The sequence below is a fragment of the Pteropus alecto genome, unplaced genomic scaffold (genome assembly GCF_000325575.1).
Source record: "Pteropus alecto unplaced genomic scaffold, ASM32557v1 scaffold314, whole genome shotgun sequence".
Lineage (NCBI taxonomy): Eukaryota > Metazoa > Chordata > Mammalia > Chiroptera > Pteropodidae > Pteropus > Pteropus alecto.
Window position 1 is genome coordinate 534253 of NW_006435849.1, and position 13711 is coordinate 547963.

Genomic DNA, 13711 nt, shown 5'->3' on the forward strand with positions numbered 1-13711 from the left:
ATGGGGAAGAAAACAAAAGAGACGGAAGGGGTGGGGAGGGGCAGAGGGATGAGCAAGCTCGAAAGTCACGGGGCAATAACTGGCACGTTGCGGGGTGGGGAGGCTGGTCTGCCTTTCTGACAGGGCAACCGGTTCGTCCCAGTTTGCCTGAAAGTCCTGTGTCCTGGGAAACCCCTCAGTCCTGGGCACACCAGGACGGTTGGTCACCCTAGCCCTTTAATCACCTCTGAGGGTAGAGTGGTCAGTGCCCAGTACCCAGGGACAGAACCCCTAAGGTTCAAGGTTGAGAGTAAAAGGTCCAGGAATACAATGCTGTGAGGTCAAGGGGCTGGGTCACAGAGCACAGGGCAGCCCACCTGGTGATCATTTCCTTCTCCTTGTTGGAGGCGTGGCCACCACTGCCCAGCACTTTGGCAGGTGTGGACAGGAAATACAGGCAATGGTTGGTGAAGTACTGCTTGATCAAAGGGAGCAGGATCTGGGGGTGGGGTGGGGAAGAGAAGAGGGAGACTGGGTAAAGGATGATGAGAGCCCACCCAGTCTCCGGCCCCCTCCAGCTTCTGAGCCCACCTCTGACCTTGGCAAAGAATTTAATCTCTTGTTCATGCGGGGACTTTTCCACTCGTCCGCTGCTGACCACAGCCTCTGGTGGGGGAGGGCAAATAGGGGTCACTGTGGGTTCAAGGCTAGGGAACTCAGGGTATTCTGACGAGGCAGTTAGGATATGATGGGAAATAAACTCTTGACATGAAATCACCTCTGTTATCTTTGAAATAAACCTCTCTCTCCTACCTTTCTTTGGCTCTCCTAACTCCTTGATCAAACCCTTCCTGAGGCTGCAAATGGGAAAGAGGACAAACTGGGGTGGGGTAAGGCCACGGACCACCCCCCTCCTCACCTATCACAAGGCCTTTTCTTCCTGAACACCAATACCCAGAACTGAGTAAATTTGGAATAAAAGACTGATGAACCAAATGAAGCAAGAAGTTGATATCGCTCAAGTTAAAATAGAAATCAAACATAATAATGGTGATAGTAATAATTAATTCTATTAAAACAATAATGCCGACTTCAATTATTAGACACTTGCTATGTCCCTGGCACTGTGAGAAAGTCCTTGCACCATCTCCTCCCACCTTGGAGGTCTGTATACAGTAAGTCCTCACTTAACACCCTCGTCAGGTTCTTAGAAACCGTGACTCTAAGCAAAACGGTGTATGAGGAAACCAGTTTGACCATAGGCTAATTGATATAAAGAAGGGTTGAGTTCCTACGGCATATTTCTGATCACAAAAACATCACCAACCTTCTAGATAAAGACCCAAAACAATTCTAATAAGTGTGAGCTCTACGTATTTTCAAGAAACTCCACTCTTGGAGCTGCTGCTGTCGCCTCTCTGACCCCATTTGCTCTCTCTCCTCCTCCGTCCTCTGCTGCAGCCACACAGGCCTAATACCGATAGCAGGGACCTCTCAGAGCCTTTGCACTGGCTGTTCCTCTGCCTGGAATACTCTCCCAGACGTCCCCACTGTCCCCACTGCCCCCTCCCTGGCTCCTTCAAGGTCATCCAGGAATCCTCCCCTCCCCACACTCCTCGGCGGGCTCTTCTTCCCATAACACTAACCACCTTTCCGCATGCCAAGTGATTTGGTTATTTCTGATGTTAATTGTCTGAATCCACCCACAGGATTGCAAGCTGCAAGACAGGGATCTTTGTCTTGTTCGCTGTTTATCATCGACACCGAGAACACTGTTTGGCACAGCAATTAGACGAGGAGGGGAAGGAGACGCGCATGAACTGGGTCCCGGGTAGGGCGGGCATCAGGGAGGGACTTCTCCGTACCGAGGTGGGCGATAAACTCCTGGGAAATGTCCATCCAGCGCAGCAACTGCTGCAGGAAGCCAAAGGCGAACCGTTTCTCAATGGAAGACGTATCCAGCTCCATGTCCTTAAGGCCTCTGCGTGGCAAGGCGGAGGGAGGGGTCAGCCCAGACCAAGAACGCCGTGTCCCACCCTCCTCCAGCCCCGCGCCTGCTCCCCTAGGCCCCGCATCTACAGACTTCTGCCTCACCCTGGGTCTCCCAAAGTTTCTAGCTCCTCCCTGGACTGGACTCACCTCAGTTCTCCAGGCCCCACCCCCGGAGCATCCGCCTCCCTCTGGCCCCGCCCCCACGCTCGAGTCCCCGCGCTCTTAGCCTCCTCCCCTCTTTGGCCCCTCCTCCGCCACCCCCACCTGGGTTCTCCCGGCTTCTGCCCTGCAGGTTCTGCCCCTGCTCCCCACCGCTCCCAGGCCCAGGGCTCAGCCTACGTGCCTGGTGACCGCATAACCGTTCATCTGCAGGAACTTCAGCAGCTCCTGGGCCTTCTCTCGATCTCGTGCTTTCTCCTTGGCCGTGAGCGTGTCATAGGGGACCAGCAGGGGGTGGGTCCCACCACCTGGGGCGGCAAAGACAGAAATCAGGGTGCTGGGAAGGACCCGCCCGCTCGCACTGAAGTGGGTCCTTCAGTTGAGAGTTTGTATAATTATAGTAATAAAGACAGAGATAAGCATAATCAAAACACTGCTTTCCGATGCGCGCACAGCCTCACCACAACCCTACGTAGTAAACGCTGTTATCCCCACTGTAAAAACGCAGAAACGGACGTTCTGGGGTGTAAAAGCAATTGTTGAAGATGAGCGCCTCACAACTCTAACGTAGGCCCTTTATGATTCCGGAACCTGTAACTAGGGGACTGCGGAGAAGGAGGGGTCTATGCCGGGTCGGATGGGCGCCCTCACCCTTGGTCTCAAGCTCCTGCTTCTTCTTCCGCCCCCAGGTGTTGTGGTAATTTTCCGCCAGCTGTTCCGCCATGGCCTGGGAGTGGACGCATAGCGTCAAGACCCATATTCAGAGGATGTCCGCCCCCATCCCAGCAGACACTTCCATGCCCTCAAGTAAAGGTTCTGGGGTCTCACCTGCAGCTCCCGGGACAGGGTAACTCCGCTGAGGTCAGGAGGCTGGGGGTTGTAGCCTTCTCGCGGATCGTAAGTCTGGGAGGATAAGGGAGTGATGAGGCGGTTGATGGACTAAACAGTAAGTCCAAGCCCCAACCCCGCCTCACCTGGCCCTAGACCCCTGCTCTGCGCCCTCTCCTTAAGGCCCTGTCTCTGAGCTACCCGCTCCCTCACCTCTGCCCTCCGCAGTTTTTCAGACCAAGCTTTCTCCTTTCCCCGACCTCTGGGCCTTCACCTGCACCCTTCTCCTGGCCTATCCCCTTCCCCTGACCTCACCTCCTTCCTGGCCCCATACTCTCCTGGCCCCGCCCCCTATTCTAGCCCCTCGCCGCCCCTCCACGACCCTGCCCTCCCCTCAGGCCCCGCTTCCACCTGAGCACTTTGGGAGATCTTCCGAGTCTTCTTCTTCTCCACCTTCTCCTCCTCACCCTCTCTGGCCTTCTCTATCGTCCATTCCCAGGCAATCATGGCCTTCAAGGATTCCTTGATGGGCCAGCGATAAATCTCTTTGTCCTGCGGTGGACAGGAAGGAGTGATGTTGGTGGAACGGGGTGAGAGAGGGGTGGAGGTAGGAGCCCATGGCTCGGCCTCCCTGGCTTCCAGTGTCCAAGAAGAGGCGAACCCCGAGGACGTGGCTAAGACGTGGTCCAGTCAGATTCGAACCCAGGTCTCTTCTCTGTTCTGTAACAAAGCCTCCCAAACAAACTCTCATTACTCCATCTTACACAGGAGACTCAGAGAACTTAAGTTGTATGGTCAGGAAATAAAACCCAGTCTCTCTGACTCTTCCAGAAGGAACACTAGGAGTGCCAGGTCTAGGGGAGGCAACTATGTTTGAGGGAAGGCACGTCCATGGAGTGGGGGCCCAGCTAGATCCAAGCCCATGGAGCAGACTCACTCATCCCTGAACTCCCGAATTTGAAGGTTTCATTTTGGACCCCCAACATTGGGCCCCAGGGCTTGGTCACCTTCTCTGAGAAGGTCTTGTAGGGCCTCAGCATGGGGTGGGTCTTCAGGTCCTCATCTATGTTCTCCCCGTAGGACCAGTTGTTCTGGATCTGAAGGTGGGAAGGAGACGGGTCGAGGCAGTGCCACTATGGGGCTGGGGGTGGGGGTAGGAGGAGGCATAGAAAGCAGCCCAAGGGGCACAGAAGGGGAACCCTGGAGCGGCTGAGGGCTTCAGAAGAGTTAAGGGAGCTCAGGAAAGCTGGGGTCTTGAAGAAGGTTGGCAGGGGTGGAGGTTCCTGGGGAGGGGAGGACCCCGATGCCAACCTTGTCGAAGGCCCACTTCTCATGTGTGTACTCTGCAAACTTGTTAATGAAGGAGTCCAGCTTCTCTGGAATGATCACGCTATTGGAGGAGAGGTCAGCAGATGTTGGGACTGGCCCCTTCTTCCATCTCTGACACATTCTCCTTCTCCCAGCCCCCAGGCTCCACCCCCTCCTTCCCCTAGGCCTCACTTGAGGGTCTCCACAGGTCGAGGATCAAAGTTGCCTTCAGCATCCACCGTGGCCTTTTTCTCAGCCTTCGATGAGTATGAGGCATCTACGTAGTCTGGGGGCAGGGCCCCTGCGATGGCGCATAGACATGGCATAGCCATGCGGTACAGCTCTGAGTCATACTTCTGGGGATGCCAGGGGTGGAGGGGTCACTGCAGGTCTGGCTGCGCCTTCAGATCTTGGAGCCCTAGGACCTCAAACTCATTCCTCCCATCAGCAACTATCTGCCCTGAGCCTTCAGACATGAATTATAATCTCTTTTCCTGAAACCCAAACTTCAGCCCCATCTGGACCCTCAAACCATCCCTATATTGCCCTCTCCAGGCCCTCAAATGAGAGGCCCATCCTCTCTTTCACGACACCCAAACCAGAGACCTCACAGATTCAGATCCAAACCTCCAGAGTTGCCTCCCTCCCTGGACTCCCACTTGGGAATTTCAGTCTGGATCCTGACTTTGGACCCCAACCCCTCGAAATAAGCTCCTTTCAGGCCCCCCTGGGTGCCCAGACCTTATGGGCCAGTGAGTCAAAGATGCCCCAGAAGAGTTTCCTCGTGAGGTGCAGCTCTTCCTCTGAGGTGATGCCAAAGTTGGCCCAGCCCGTGGGCAAGCAGTAATATTTCCAACAGCGCTCATAGTGGTTGGTGAGGAGCTGGGTGGGAGCAAGAAGGGGCCACACAGTGAGGGGAGTGGAGTTGGCAGGCAAATAAAGGTCCAGGGAAGCCCAGGGAAGCTGCCAGTGCTTTTTATATTTTGAGGGAGGGGTGGGTGCAAATGATATGTTAATGAAGGGGAAGGCTATGCTCACTGGGGAGTGGTCCTGGACAATTTATTATGCAAATTTAGCATTCTGATTTGGAGTCGGGATGGGCATTAAACAAGAACTGGATCTGTCTGGTGCTGCTTTACACAAATAAGCATGCTGATATCAATCCATGAGTAGGGTCTTGAGTAAATGGGCATATGGATACAGTGATCTGCTCTTATGTGAATCATGCCAAATAGAAACATAAGCGGCACCCCATGCAAATATGTGGTAATTGGGAAGAGAGCCTCCACATCCAATATGCGAATTTGAAAGAGGAGCTGATTTAGATGTATTATGCAAAATAGTGACAATATCTGAGTTGGGGGTATCTCTTTATGCAAAATAGCACGCGAATGAAAAACTAATAGGAGAGACAGTGTGCAAATATTCGGAATGGCTGTGGTACTGTTTATTCAAATGAAAGCACTCATTTAAATAGTAGGAGGTTGGTGGTCTGGGCAAGAGAATAAGCATGCTAATTAGGAAAAGTTGTGTGCCCCATGCAAATATATGCTAATTTAGGTGTGGGCTGGCTCACTGTTAAGGAAATTGGACGCTAATTAGGGAGTGTTAGAGGCACTAATGACGCAAAGTGAATGTCCCAGGAATCCTAGTGTGCAAACGAAATGCTAAAGAATGCCCTCACATTCTCAGGTTAACTGGCCTGGGCAGTGCACAATCAAATGAGTCCCAAAGTCGGAGGGCAGAGCAAGCGGGTGGGCGGGGCATGGAGATGAGCGCTCTAAAGGGCACCTGCCCTCACCTTGAGCGGCATCTTGGCGAACTCGTTAAGGATGGGCACGTCAAACACCAGGCGCCGCAGCAGGTGCTGCAGCATGGACGGCCGGATGTACCTGCGGAGATGTTCACCGGGGGATGGGCTCTCACCGGAAGGCCGGCCCCACCGCACGGCCCGGCCCACGCCCCTGGGTCGCGACGCACCTGCAGAGCGCCATGAGGCAATCCTCGATGACGTCGCGCTGTGCCTTGGTGAGCGAGCGGCCGCGGGACAGGCGGTACACCGTGTGAAGCATGGAGTCCACCATGATGGCGCGGTGCTCGGTTCCCGCAAAGAGTGGAGCACATTTGGTGATGAGCGGCAGCACCGCCAGGCACAGGTAGCGGTTAAGCGCCAGCGCCATCTCGGTGGTGCTGAAGGTGGCCTGGGGCGCAGAATGGGGACATCAGGCCCGCTGCAGGCTCCTGGGATTGCCCTGGCACCTGCACTAGGACAACTCTAGGCAAACAGCCCACGCTTCTGATCTTACCTCCAAACCTGCTGCTCCCGGTCTCTACTTCCTTATTACTTTGAACTATGTGAACTTCAAACACACACAAAAGTATGTGAAGCCACAAGAGTGTGGAAGCCTCCATTACCCAGATTAGACTGTTCTGCAGATTTCCATTTTCTGCATGTTGATTTCCTCTAACTCCACCTTTTTTTCTGTAATATCTCCATGCAATCCCCAGCCATATACTATTTTGCCCAAAGATATTTAAATATAGAATATATCTCCATTCAGACAAGTATTTCTATTTAACATTCCATGCTGCCATTAACACATCTCACACAATTAGCAGTCTTAATACTCATGATATGCTTTTTTCAATTGTCTCGGGATTGTTTGGATCAGGGCCCCAGGAAGGTCAACATACTATATTTGGATGACGGGTCTCTTAAGTCTTTTCATTTGTAACTGTCCTTTTTCCTTCCTTTTAAAATACTATTTATTGCGGAAGAAACTAGGTCATTTTATAATTTTGGCTTTGGCTAGTCACTTCCTGGTGGTGTCAGTAAACTTGTTCCTCTGCCCCCTGTATTTCTGACAAGCTGGTAGCTATAGATTCAAGTTCCTGCGTTCGCTTTCCCAGTTAATGGCCAACAGTTATTTCTATTATTTCTCCCATCTTAAGAAGAGCCTTCTCTTGACCCCTCCAGCGCATCTCCATTCCTCTGGCTCCTCTGTCGCCAACCTGTGTAAAGACTGTCAATGCTCAGTGTCCCCCATACCTCATCCCTCAGGCTCCTTAAACCCTCTCCAGTAAGGCTTTCAACCCATTGCCTCACTGAAACTGCCCGTCAAGGTCACCAGTGACCTCTTTCTGGCCAAACCAGTGGTCAGTTCTCAGTCCTCATCTTACTTGGCCTGTCACCTTCTGTTAATCATACGGTTTCATGCATCGGTCATGATGCTGAGTGATCACTGAGAATGATTATTTCTTATAACCTGAGGTGCTGGAGATTTCCATTCCCCCTTTCACAGAACTCAGAGTTTTTCTTGGTTTTTGTTTTCTATCTTGATGGCGGGAAAAGGAGAATCAGAATATATACACAATTTCAGAACAAACAAGTGTGCCGCTGCTCTTCCCACGTTGGAGGGAGGGAGGTGGCCGGGCTGCTCACCGTGTCCAGCGAGGCGGCTGCCCTCATGTCTGGCAGGAACCCCACATCCAGCACATGCAGCAAGAATTCCTGGTTCTCGATGCCATACACACGGTCCAGGAAGAGCACCATGGATGCCTTGTGGTCCGGCACAAAGGATGCCGACATCTTTGGCTGTACCAGAGCCCCATCTGTGGGCAAGGATGCAGGGGGTCAGGGATGCCCTTCAGACCCAGCCGCCCCCTCCCCGGCATCACTCCCTTGCTGAGTCCCGCCCCTTCACACCTTTGCCCAGTGTGGGGATCTGCAGCGGGAGGCTGATGATGCCTACAAGGTCGTCCAGGGGCACTAAGGAGCGCAGGATGGCACGGATCCGCAGGGCCTCACCTTTGCCGGCTTGGATTAACTGAAGGGGGAGGGGGGGCGTGTCACTGGGGTGCCTGTGCCCCATTTGGTCATTACTCCATTCTATCCCTCCCTGACCCACTGGCAGATGGAGCAAGACTCCTCTTGTGGGAGTCCCAACCCTGACCCCTGCATCTGCTTCTCCATTACTGCCCTGACCACCCCCAGCTCTCATGGCCAGGTCCCCCCTCCTTCCTCACTGAACTGTGAGTTCTGGGAGAGCAGGACCTGGAGGCTGTCTTGGTTACTGGTGTGTCCTCAGCATGGCCTAGCCCAGGACCACCCACGTAGTGAGAGCTCAACCAGTGTTACTGACTGCCTGAATGAAGAGGTTCAAGGCTGGCCATGCGCCCCATCCCACCCCTCTGGCCTTCGGGTCTCACATGCATCTCTGGTGCACAGCGTCCAAGCAGGTCGATCAAGGCAGCGTAGAAGGACATGATAGCGTGTCCCAGGTGCACTCGGTTTTCCTCAGGGGGCTCCTCCCCGAAGCTGCACGGGGAAGGTGGGTGATGTGGGGGAGGCGGCAAGGGGCACAGGAGGGCAGGTTGTTCGGTTGGGGAGGGGGCGGGAGACTCACTGTTCCCGCCGCCGGTCCCTGCGGACGCCTGGGCCATCCCGCGCAGGGTCCTCGGAGATGCGGATGGCCTCCTCGATGGCAGCCAGCAGCCCCGAGCCGCCCTCGCCGCGCAGGGCCGGCCCGAAGCACTCAGGCTTGCGGATGAGCAGCCGCACCACCACGTTGGCGTTCTCCTCCACGCTCTCGCCTGGCGGCGCGGGAAGGGTCAGGGGCTTCGTGAGCCACTACCCAGGGGTCCTTCTCGGGCAGCCCAGGGCCCAGAACCTCAAGGGTTCACACCAGGCCCCCGTCTGCCTCCAGAACCTGCCCCCTGCCCAGGCTTGTGGCTCGAGAAGTGGGTCACACTCGAGGGAGGCTTTGGCCGGTGACCCCAACCTTCCGACCCACCACCGCCACCACCCGCCTCACCGTTGACAAAGACAGCGAAGCGCAGGAAGTCCAGGTAGCGCTCACCGCCGCAGGGGTTCCAGCCGATATCCGGGTACCCTTTGGCCAGGAGCATGGGGCAGCTCTGAAGGCCACAGCCCGCCAGGTAGGATACCACCTGGGGGCAGAGCGGGGCTCAGCCGGGGGCCAGATCCACACTACCTTCCTCCCCAAGGCTCTGGTCTGCCCATCCCTGGAGCTCCACAGTCTGATTTATCTCCAATCCTTCAGCAAACAATAACGCTCATCATCCACTCCCATCTCCCACCTGGACCACTGCAGTGGCCTCCCTGGGCTCCCTGCACCCCCAGGCTGTCCAACACATAGTCAGACACCTGAATCAGGTCCAGTGTTACCCCCGCTCAGAACCCTCACTCAGCGTAAAAGCCAGAACCTTCGCTGTGGCCCACAGGACCCTCCACACAATCTGCCCCTGTCGCCTCCTGCCCTCACCTCCCACCACTCATCCCTTGCTCTCTCTGCTCCAATCACGCTGGTCTCTTTGCTGTTCCTCAAACTCATGAAGTTCACACTCCTGCCTCAGGACCTTTGCACCAGCTGTTCCCCTGTCTGGAATGCTCTTCCTCCTGATTTCTACACGGCCCCTCCCCACCATCAGAGCTTTACCTAAATGCTACTTTCTTGGTGAGGCTTTTTCTGACCACTCTCGTCTCAACTTGGACACCTTTCTGACACTTGATGTTTCTCTCCCCTGCTCACTTTTTTCCTTTACCACTTTTCACGAACTAATATATCATGTATTTCACTTATTCATCTTCTTTATAATCCCAGCTAGGACGTCAGCTTCATGAGGACAAAGATTTTTGACTGCCTCCATCACTGTCATACCCTTACTGCCTCGGACAGGTCTTGACATATAGAATATGCTCAATAAATATTTGTTAAATAAATAATAATATAATAGTGGTTAACCGTTATTGAGTGCTTACTGTTCTGTAAATGCTTTCACAGATCAACTCATTTAATCCTCGGAACAACTCTATGAAGTTGTTTTTGTTATTATATTCACTCTGAAGATGAGGAGATGGAGGCTCGAAGAATTTAGGTCATTTGTTCAAGGCCACACAGCAAAGGAGTGAGGAGAGTTGAGTCTAAGTTGCTGAACTCTAGAGCCCATGCCGTTCGCCACTGCACACAGAAGCAGGGGCGACAGGGCCAAGAAGTGTGCCGAGGCCACACAGCCAGTGGAGTGGAGCGAGGATTTGCCCCCAGCCCCATGAATGAGTGACTGGGTCCTATTCTTTCCCCGAAAATTATTCCCCCTCTGATCTGGTCCTGGACCCTCCAGAATCACCCCTCAGAATGGGTCCCGAATCAGCAGGTGATCCAGGGGCCAGGCCTCCCCGCTCCACACCTTCTCCAGGTCCTGCTCCTGCAATGCCAAAGCCAGCTCGTTGTTGTCAATGACAGAGGCAGCTGCCACGTCCAGGGGTGTGGAGCCCTGCATGCCTGTGGGGGTGAGAGGTGGCGAGAATGCTCTTTGGAGGTGAGTAACCACCTGTCTTACCCCCTCTGGGAAGCCCTCCCTGACCACCCCTTTCCAGCGTGGGTCCAGTGCCTACTCTAGCTTGTGCTTCTTTGTGCCAGGCCTGATCGCTCTGGGCTGTTGCTGTCTGGGGTGGGTCTGTCTTCCCCGCTGCACTGTGAGTCCCATGAGGGCCAGACCCAGGGCTGTCTGGGTGTCTCCAGCACTGCCACTCAGGGCAGTGAGTGTTTGCTGAATGAACGAGTGAGTGAGACACGGAGAGTGGGGCGGGCCCGGTGTATTGCCAAGAGTGGGCACTGGGGGGCAGCCCGGGCTTGAGGGGTCTCACCCAGGCCGATGCCACTGTTCTCCAGCAGGTAGCTCAGGTGGTCGAACATGGAGCGCTGGTTCTGCCGGCTGATGCGACAGAAGTAGCAGAGGAAGCGGCAGCAGCTCGTCACCATCTTGGGGAAGCGGATCTCCTGGGCCAGACAGGGTGGGCCAATGGTCAGCACTTGCCTTCTGTGGTTCACTTCCCCGACCTCCCGGCCCACCCAGGCCCCTCACCTTGGATTCACCACCCCCGAGGACGTTCACCATGACCTCCATGACTGTCTCGTGCATGCCCAGTGCCCGCATCAGGTTCGGGTGCTGGTAAAAGACTTTGTTGTTCATGATGTTCCTGTGGATGGTGGAGTGTGTGGGGTCACCAGGGGTCGGCCAGGCCCAAGTCCAGGGACAGCTCCCAGACCCTTGGGAAAGCTGTCACCAGGTGGGCTCCCCTAAGGAGGGGGCCTTTGTCATGCTGCCCATCGTAACCACAAGTTCCTATAAAGGGCCTGGCACACAGCAGGTGCTCAATAAATGTTTGCCAAGTGAATGAATGAGGCACACTTGACGACGAGCGAGTGCTCAATACCATGGTTATGCTACTACTATGCGCACGAGCTCACTAAAGATGCACTGCAACTCTACGAGGTGGGCATGGCTCCACCCCATCTGAGATGAGGAAACTGAGGCTCAGCGAGGGTGAACTTTGTGCCAAGAGTCACAGGTGAGTGGGAGCTGTTACCCTGGGGGTGGGTGGAAAGATAAGGGGAGGGGACATTACCCAGGGAGGTGGGCTAGCTGCTGGGATAAGGAATATGATGGGGCAGAAGGAGACATTATTGTATCTAGAGGTCATGATCCAGGGGGACTAGCTGGAGCTAGGAAGCCTCCCCACCCTTCCCCGGAGCCGTGCAGAGTCAAGCGTGGGGGCGGTGCCTCACCCGATGCTCTGGATCATGAGGTTCTCCTCCTGGGGGCCCATCTGCACGATGAGCAGCGAGCGGATCTGACCGAGGCACTCGAGCAGACTCATGGTGTCCTCCATGGAGGATGGCGAGATGGTGTACGCCCGGGGCAGGGCACGCAGCAGCTCCCCAAGCCCGTCATACTGCCGGTGCAGGAGGCTAAACATGGCCCGTACCAGCTCGGGGCTCTGCACAAAGTCCTCCTGGGCCCAGCGCACCACTGTGTGGGACACCAATTCCTGCAGTGACTCTAGGATGAGGGCACAAGGGTTAGAACACTCTGCCTGGCCAGGGCCTTGAGCCTGAACAATGAAGAAGGTGCCCCTATTCCAGAGACTTCTCAGTTACTAACCGCCCCCATCCTCCACCTGCCAAGGGGTACATGGATCTTGGCAGTTTACTATTGCCCGAGGAATCTCTCTGTTCTCTTCACCCCAATACCCCTTCCATAAGGGCCCCCTACAAGTTTCAAGAGGAAAAAGAAATTAAATCACTACAGAACACCAGATCACTATTATAAACACTTCACTATGCCCCTCTGAAAGCACGAGCCTCAATTCCATTTACTCTGTAAAAATACCGCCAACGTTTTATCATAAGAGTCAAAGACACAAAGAAAAACTATGAGGATTTCAGAATCATTTGAAAATGATGTCAAAACAACTCGTTTATATTTTCCCTGGCTATCTCTTGAGGCCTTGCCTTTTCTACAGCCACCATCCATTTATCTCTCTTTCTCTCCCAACCTTTTTCCTTCCCAGGATTTCCAAGGAAGAAGACAGATGACTCCCGTGTCTTAGGGTTAAGAAAAACCTGTAGGCGCTGGCATTGAATGATGGTGTTAATTCATGACTTGTGACGTGCTAATCCTACCGTCCTTCCAGCAGCCCTACACAATCTGGCCTGTCACTGCTGACCTCATCTTCTGCTCCTCTCCCCCTGCTCACCCTGCTCCAGCCACAACAACCTCTAAAGGCACCAAGTAAGATCCTGCCCATTCAGGATCCTTCAGGGCCTTTGCACTGGCTCTTTCCTCTGTACCAATCATCCTTCCCTAAGCCTTTGCACACCTCACTCCCTCCGTCTTAGTCCCTCTCTCTCCTCTCACCCGACTTCATTTTTCTCTTAGCACCCAAGAACACCGACATTGTGGTTTATGTATATGTGCATCTGTCATAATATTCGAAACTCTTCAAGGACAGGGGCTTTGACTCTTCCCCCTACTGTATTTTCCAGCCCCATCACCAGTGCCTGGCCCAGAGCTGGCCCAATAGAAGTTTCATGAATATCGTGGAATAAGCCCTGTACCAATGCCAGGGACTCTATCTATAGTTTGCATAATGACCCATTGGCCCAACATTTATCATAACTGCTTTTCTAATCCCTCAGCATGGTAATCATTTCACCAAGAAAGAAAAGAAAAACAAAAAGCCAGAAGGACATGGGAGCCACAGAGGTGCAGGAGTTGCCGTCATCCCCAGGTTGGATGTGTCTCTGCTCTGGAGGGCTGTATGCCACCCTGGTCCAACACACACGGCGCAGGCCCCACGCCTGGGCCACAGCCCACCCTGCCCCCGCCCTCATGGCCCGGCCCTCACCGGGTTTGCTCTCCTCAGCAGGCAGCTCCTCCTCAGGGCTCTTCTCCTTCTTCTTCACCAGCCGCACTTTCTCCAACAGGCTCATTAGGCGGCTGCCCAGGGTGGCCTCTTCCTCTGGTTCCTCCTCCTCCCCCTCCAGCTGAATTCCTGGAGGTGGTCAAGAAAGGAGGGCGTGTCACTCATCTGCTTGCTTACTCATCTGCTTAATCATTCGCTTCTTCAGTCCTTCATCTG

The 13711-nt window shown here is 54.3% G+C and overlaps 1 protein-coding gene across 1 annotated transcript in view; it reads right to left on the bottom strand.

The window, feature by feature from the left end:
- The window catches only part of RYR1 (ryanodine receptor 1), a 106811-nt gene that overhangs the window by 52144 nt on the left and 40956 nt on the right, over positions 1-13711 (bottom strand). Inside the window, exons 38-60 of the mRNA XM_006911738.2 lie at positions 13478-13624; positions 11856-12129; positions 11152-11266; positions 10934-11066; positions 10474-10568; positions 9081-9216; positions 8673-8859; positions 8476-8584; positions 7973-8093; positions 7709-7878; positions 6247-6467; positions 6068-6158; positions 5008-5148; positions 4459-4622; positions 4270-4348; positions 3966-4055; positions 3370-3510; positions 2959-3033; positions 2782-2857; positions 2315-2438; positions 1845-1960; positions 578-645; positions 357-478 (exon numbers count right to left, since the gene is read on the bottom strand). Coding sequence (XP_006911800.1) covers positions 357-478; positions 578-645; positions 1845-1960; positions 2315-2438; positions 2782-2857; positions 2959-3033; positions 3370-3510; positions 3966-4055; positions 4270-4348; positions 4459-4622; positions 5008-5148; positions 6068-6158; positions 6247-6467; positions 7709-7878; positions 7973-8093; positions 8476-8584; positions 8673-8859; positions 9081-9216; positions 10474-10568; positions 10934-11066; positions 11152-11266; positions 11856-12129; positions 13478-13624 — 2995 coding nt within the window. The remainder of the gene's footprint in view (positions 1-356; positions 479-577; positions 646-1844; positions 1961-2314; positions 2439-2781; positions 2858-2958; positions 3034-3369; positions 3511-3965; positions 4056-4269; positions 4349-4458; positions 4623-5007; positions 5149-6067; positions 6159-6246; positions 6468-7708; positions 7879-7972; positions 8094-8475; positions 8585-8672; positions 8860-9080; positions 9217-10473; positions 10569-10933; positions 11067-11151; positions 11267-11855; positions 12130-13477; positions 13625-13711) is intronic.